Source organism: Populus euphratica, unplaced genomic scaffold (assembly GCF_000495115.2).
Source record: "Populus euphratica unplaced genomic scaffold, PopEup_1.0 scaffold75.1, whole genome shotgun sequence".
NCBI lineage: Eukaryota > Viridiplantae > Streptophyta > Magnoliopsida > Malpighiales > Salicaceae > Populus > Populus euphratica.
The window spans coordinates 1,971,973-1,979,376 of record NW_011499866.1 but is presented as its reverse complement, the minus strand read 5'-3'; the positions used below and the strand labels follow the sequence as shown (position 1 = coordinate 1,979,376).

Genomic DNA, 7,404 nt, shown 5'->3' with positions numbered 1-7,404 from the left:
TTACTAAAATTATTAATTTTTACTCTATTTGTTTTAGAATTTAAAGAAACCTTCAAGTTTAAATAATATATTTGGGCTCAATTTAATAATCTTTTTACTAAAATTATTAATTTTTACTCTATTTTTTTTAGAATTTAAAGAAACCTCACGTCCCAGAAAATACATTTTGTAAATTCAGGTGAGCAAATAAAATTTCAGCTATTCTAAACTTTTAAAAAAGATATAAGTCTTGATTTGAACTTAAACATGTTGTGCAGATCTTAAATTCTTTATCATCATACTACACTGCTTGGAACTATTATTTTTTATCTCTTTAAATCCCATAAGCTAATAACAAATTAATTTATATGATTCAATTTTTTATATTTAATTAATAAATGTTTTTAAAAAGGTCTTTATATGTGTTTATGTACATCCCAGTAAACAAAACTTATGTCGTTATAAGTTTAAGATTTACACTGCTTTATTAAATTTACATATAATATAATTTTAAAACTTGTAGGCAACATAAACTGTGCTCGCATAAAAATTAAACTATACCATTTTATACAATCAATTCCAGCACTGGTGGTGCATGTTCACGGTAAAGTAGCAGTCAAACGTAAGGCTGTGACGGTGTACCGGTGTTCAGTAGCTCTTGATTTTGAGTTTAGAGACCCATCAATCCATCCGCTGATGACAGATCCATAGCTTCTCATCGTTACTGCTCCGGAGTGCTAACATGCTCACAAACCCTTGCTTCTTGATAAATTTTCCCTGGTCTGCAGAGATAGCCCTTGCTTGGTGCGCAATGAATGTCTTGGGAGCATATACACAATCCTTCAAGTGCACAGCCCTCTTTTATTATGTTCACGTCTCCTTGCAGTCCGAGGACTTGGTCTGTCCACTCGTTGGAAAAGAGCCCCATTGGATCATACATCTCCTTTACCCTCAGAAATGCTCCAGCATTTTTGTATTTCTTGAGTGCACCGTTGAACACTAGGTTTCTATTCTTTCCCCAATGTGGCAAACCTCCGTACTTAAACACTGCGAGTTGCTCAATCTCTTCAAGTATGTCTTCATAAAGTCTAGGTTTCGTGGGGTCTTTGTTTCGATAGAATGTAATATCAAAATCCAAAGCATCATCTTCCTTGCCCAGGTAGGCACTTGAGGCCTTCACATAGCGCATGAGGATACCATTGTATTGTTCCAGGCCACATAATGCTCTAGGATCCAGTTTGACGAGCTTTTGCACATCTTGGATGAAGCTCTTCACAACTGACAGGCTGATACTGAATGTGGCTTGGAAAAAATACTCGCCCTTAATTCTTGAATCCCATGGACACGCCGTGATCAATGCATCTTCAGGGCTATCAAGACAAGTTCCTGACGACTGTAGGCGATTGTGGTACCCAATTATAGGATAGCCCGTGAAAACTATTCCTGAAAATCAATCGAAGTCTACAATCACAACAATTTAGTCGCAGAAATATGAATATAAATCAATTAGTTGGAAACTAAAGTACCATTGTTAGTTAGTCCGTAAGCCAAGTGCTTGAGGGTGGATGTAACTAGTTTTGCGCTGACGCACTTCCCATCAGGGTCTTTCAAGGATTCTTGAGCGTCCTCTAACAACGAAATCAAAAGGGAAAAATATTAGTCGTATGGCAATGCAGCTGCTCGACATAGAAAAAGTTCGAGGGATCGATTTGTGTATACGTAACACATATTTTCTTTGTATTTACAGTATAGTGGCAAACCTGTCGCTCTAACGACGGCCAATCCGAGAGAAGAAGTAGAGCGGAAGGGGATGTAGTCGTATAGGCCATTGCCAGAGGTATTAGAAGAAACCCGATCATCAATTCGATAGACTGCCTTGCCTTGACTAGGATACCACGTTATGTCTGCGAACTCATGTTGTCTCCCAAAGCTAGCCACTTGATCTCCCAGGTCAGTATCTTTCTTCGCCACATAGGAAATGGATCTTTTAAAGAGGGGTTGCAGTTGAAGAGTAACCTGACAAAGCCGAACCAAATTTTAATTTAAGATATCTTTAACATTAATAGTTGGGATGTTTATGCATTGTCATTAAAGGATTAATAATAAGACTTGAAATTAATTATCATCTTGGGATGAATAAATATACATTCCCATCTTCGATTAATCTAATAATCTACAAGGCTGTAATTCTTTCTGATATCACCACTCAAGCATTCTTCTCTACTCAATTTAGAATGTGGTTGTTTTTGTGATAGAATTGTATTTTTTTTTTTTAAATTGATTCTTTTTAAAATTTAATTTTTTAGATATTTTTTAATTATTTTGATAGGCTGATATTAAAAAAATAAAATAAAAAATATTATTCTAATATATTTTTAAATAAAAATTACATTAAAAAACAATCACTACCTTAATAACAAATACTAACTCAGTAGAGTTGTCCACTAAAAGCATGTGGGATTATATATTAATTGTATTGAAATGCTTTTCAATACAATTAATATATAATCCCACAGGCCGGCAAATCGTTTTTATTTTTCTGGTTACAAAGTTGAAAAATTGTTGGCTGAGCTTTATTATAAAATTATAAAATTTCTTTGATAGATAAACTAATGGTTTGGCATCACTTCCAATATCTCATTATTTAATTACTTACACTAAGCCATATCACATGGCAGTGTACTTATATAGTATGTAAACCTATTATTTCTTTATTATAAAGCGTGATCAAGCATAATTAAAAAAAAAAAAGTATTGATCGCAACGGTGAAATACTCGTAAATTAGCATTTTTCTTAGAATTATTTCACTCCTTTGTCTCATCAATTATTGCCCCGCTGCTTTTGGCTTGAACTCTTTTATTACAGCATTTCATTACATTTTAATATGACATCACAATATTCTATAATCGTTGTTTAATGTTTTCTATTCAAAATTAAATTCAAATAAAATAATGTGAATTTATATCAGTTTTAAAATATTTGTATTTAGGACATTATCTAAACATCTTATTTTATTTTTTTTATTGAAATGGTTTTATTGAGAGCACCAGAGGTCACTATCAAGGGGTATGTGTCGCTTAGCTTGTGTTTGTGTATTTGGAGCTATAACTACGTTTGTCCTGGTGGCTATCATAATATCTATTTTTTTTTTACAGAGAAATTCCTCTCTTTTTAAAAGAGAGATTATTCTTATATAGAATATAACTTGATAATTGCTTTCTATTTGGATTAGAATCAATTTAAAATAAAATATTAAAAAAATCAAATATTATTATATTTTCTAATAAAATAAAATTTTATTGTACATAAATGTTTAAGTTGATATGATTTAATTGATTTGACAAATCTAGAAATAATATAAATAACTGATAAAAATATAATTTGATTTAAAAAAATTTAAAATAATATTTTTATTAAATTTCACCCAATTTATAAGAGACATGAACTAGGTCTAAATAATAATATTAGTAATATTAACAATTAAAAAATTAGCATGTGGGGGACATAGACGGGGTATAAATAATGACTGAGTTCACCGCATTATAAAAACTCTATCACGAAATACTTTCGAGAACTTACCCACCAAAAACCTGATAGCTAAACCAAATAAATAAATACAAAGTCTGAAAAGGTTTAAAAAATGCTGTCAAATTAAACACAGTCCGCATAAATTAACCAAATCATTCATATCATAGCCTTATAGAATCCCATTATTATATTAAATGAAATTCACTTATCAAAATCAAATCATTTTCCGAAGATAAAAAAATACCATATTTAATTTGTTATATTCCTGAGAACTCTATTCAATGGCCTTAAACCACTTGCTGGATAGAAGGCAAGAGTTACCAATGTCCTCATAACATCAAGTAAACATTAAGTATTTGATTGCTTTTATGCGCATTCATTTTTAAAAGAGGTTCAGTAAAACAAAATCTACAATTTATTATAAGTCAAGTTTTACATAAATAATTCAAGAATATAGACTTCCTTTCGTTGAACAATACGAAGTTAAAAGTCAAGAGTGACATCAATTAAGTTTTTATATGATGGAATTGCCATTCTATTTTCTATTCCCACCAAGCAAAAAAATTTAAAATTTAAATTTAAATTTAAAATCAAGTAACATACTAAATAATTAAGTTTTTATATGATGGAATAACAATTCTATATATTTTATATTCCCACCAAGCAAAAAAAAATAAAACTAAAAATTAAAAATCAAGTAACATACTTAATAATTAAGTTTTTATGTGATGGAATAACAATTCTATATATTATCTATTCCCACAAAACAAAAACAAAAAAAAAGGTTAAAAACATGCTTAATAATTAAGTTTTTATACGATGGAATAACCGTTCTTTTTTCTCTTCCTACCAAACAAAGGGGTGTCCTTTCTCTATGGTCGATTTCCAACAAGAAAAACAGAAGACCTCTGCGTTTCTTCCTCTACGCTATGGGTGTTGATGATGTACCGTGTACGGTTCCCTGTGTGTTCCTTAGGATTAAATTCCATTTGTGTCCTTTTCTCAGGGAACCGAATTAATTCACTTAAAATGCAATCCGACAACGAAAAGAAGGAAACCAATTATATTACTTTGAAGTAATTAAACTTGAAATGCAATCCAACAGTGGAAAGAATGGGACGTTGTAATTATCATATTTTACATGCGTGCTTATGTTGAGTTAACTTTTTTAATCTCATTTCGATCTCATTCTTTTATTATTATTATTATCAAGTAATCTCATTGATTTTCTTGACGCTAAAAGTTAAATATTGTTTAACCCTTGTCCTAATCACAGTCTCGTAATCTTTGCATATCTTTTTTTTATTATTAGTTTTGATATCTAGACAATTTTATTGGAATTACACGAATTAATTTATTAGATAACTGGTAATAATTTTAGGATATTATCATTAAAATGTATGTAAGGTCGTAGTTAATTATGCCGAATAGTTTTTGCATGACAACTATCAAAAGGGACACTCATGTAACTCCACTGTAGTGAAGCCAGCCTTCGAACCGAAAACAGGACAGGAGGAAAGGGGAAAAAGAGAGGAGATAATGACAACATGCGTACCTTCGAAATAACTCCAAGAACTCCAAGCGAGACCTTGGCAGCATCAAGTTCAGCACTATTACTCTCGTTGAGCCTCCGGACCTTAGCATAGCCATCTTGAGGTCTTCCTGGACTAACAATTGTTAGTGCCACCACATAATCATGAATTGCACTCCCTTTTCCCCACAATGTGCTTCCATGCGCACCCGTGCTCAATAGGCCACCAATAGTCAAGCCCCACCAATATGGCGAGTAAGGCAATGCAAGGCCAGCCTTGGCAGCCTCGTTGATAAGCTGTCTCAGAGTGACTCCACTTTCTACGCTTATTTTCATCGATTGAACGTCAATTTCCAGTGTACGATTGAGGTGATCGGTGCTTATAAGCAATCCATTTTGGCCATCTGGGCAAACTAGTTTAGGGATGCTATGAGAATAACGAGTTGCCACCTTCACCTTTCTCCTGGCCCTGGTCGCTGCTGCTACTACTGAAATCAGCTCCTCTTCTGTGGTGGGGTATGCCGCGTTTGCTGCTTGACATATGCTGCGATCAGGGAAAGTGCCATACGAGTTTGTGATAGTACAGTTTGTGTTTGTTGATGAGCATTTGATGTGGTTCTCCGGGGGGCTGCAACCCACCATAAAGACCGCCAATAGGAGACAGCTGGTTGATAGGAGGATTCGCTGGAATATTTCCATTTTCTGGAGTATTGACAATGGCGTGGTTGAGAATAGTTTTTTTGGGTAATTTTACTTTCACAGACATACATATAGAGCTGCCACACCTTGCTCTTAATGATGATCTGTGGACACCTATATATATAGCGTAAAGGGTTTGTGCCAAAGAAAAGAAAGATGCTAGCCAGGATGCTTTCAAGTTAAGAGAACTAATTTAATTTAATTTAATTTTAACCCGCTTGATTTTTATACTTGCCAAATGGGAAAATATATATATATATATTGCGCTTGAGAAAATGGCAATGGGATCGTTGTTTTTTGTTGGGATAGAAGACAGACAAGATTTGTTCTATATTATCATTGAAGGAAAGACAAGAAAGTAAAATTGGAAAGCACGACCATGTCAATCTGTGATAAGTGAATGCACCCTCGTGACAAGTCGGTCGGATTAATTGTCTTAACAGGAAATACTATAGTGTGTATACGGGGTTTCGAACTAACATCACTTGAATAATTTGATCTCCACCTGTCACACACCTTGAAGGAGAGGTGTTCCATCTCTCCTCTAGTGAAGGCTGCAGCCTTTGAAGTGAAGTTGTCGATGCACGGGCTACGAAAAATGGTGACGGAGTAGCTGTTTTTTCCCAGAGGTGCTGTACTGTGGCTAGTGCTTACCATGTGTGAAGCCAACTCGTTTTCACACGCAACATTCCCCCCGTCCTGCCATGTCAGAAGATTTTTTAAGGCGGTAGCGGGGTGCATTGTGCGCCTTGCACATTTGCTTTTAATAATGTGGCGCCAAGTCTCAAACCAGAATTTTCTTTCGTGCAGGGCTTGATCTACATTTTCAATGCTCTTTTCTTACTCTGCTTCGAGTTTCTCGTTTATCATGATTATCCTAACCCAGTAGCTTAAGGTCTAGTTCGTGCCCACCGTCTTCGTGGTTGCGCGCTCGGTTATTCTGATAGTTCACAAGAGCTTGAGTTCTGACCAAGTTGGAAAAACTTCAAATTAAAATATGAGGTTTTCCATAACTGGTGTGATGGGTTTGAATTGCCCTCCTGACTCACGCAAAACAAGTTTTTTATCGTAATAAAAAGCCCATATAGTATTTAAGTTAATATAGATAAAATAAAAAAAAATGTAGGATAGTGAATATTATAATTGTTATGTGAGGTATTGTAACATGGCTTGTTACACTTTATTAACTAATAATTTAAGATATTTATGTATATCGGTCACGTGAAATTGAGTAATAAAAAATGAAACACAAATGGTTGGTTGCAGCACATATTATTAATTGGTTAAATAGAATAGCGCCGTTCTAGCAAGTGGTGAGACATGTGCCGGACAGCTATGTAATGGAGAATTTATGCATACGCCATGGAATGCCAGAAGGTAGTTGCGCGGCGTCGTATTGACATGGCATGTGCCCGTAAGTTTGCGTAGCGACAAGATTCGTGTCGCAAAATTCTTTTTCTTTCCTTTCCCCTCTCTCCCGTGGATGTTGTACGGTCAAGCAAATGTAGGGATTGAATTGGAGATTTCTTGAAGAACCAGGGACTGATTTGGATAAGTCTGCTAATGCTGCATTATGAAAATAATTGTTGCAATTAAGAGAATTAGTTAAAGTCAAGAACAACAAAGCTGGAGAATGGATGCAGAAACTGCTAGATTACAAAAAAAA

The 7,404-nt window shown here is 34.2% G+C and overlaps 1 protein-coding gene across 1 annotated transcript; it reads right to left on the bottom strand.

The window, feature by feature from the left end:
• Nucleotides 1-523: 523 nt before the first annotated feature.
• Nucleotides 524-5,907, bottom strand: LOC105126261 (uncharacterized). The gene is made up of 4 exons (XM_011027082.1): nt 5,064-5,907; nt 1,740-1,995; nt 1,506-1,607; nt 524-1,422 (listed from the first exon to the last, which is right to left on the bottom strand). The coding sequence occupies exons 1-4, from the start codon at nt 5,736-5,738 to the stop codon at nt 701-703; spliced, it is 1,755 nt and encodes a 584-aa protein (XP_011025384.1). The 5' UTR covers nt 5,739-5,907; the 3' UTR covers nt 524-700.
• Nucleotides 5,908-7,404: the final 1,497 nt, after the last annotated feature.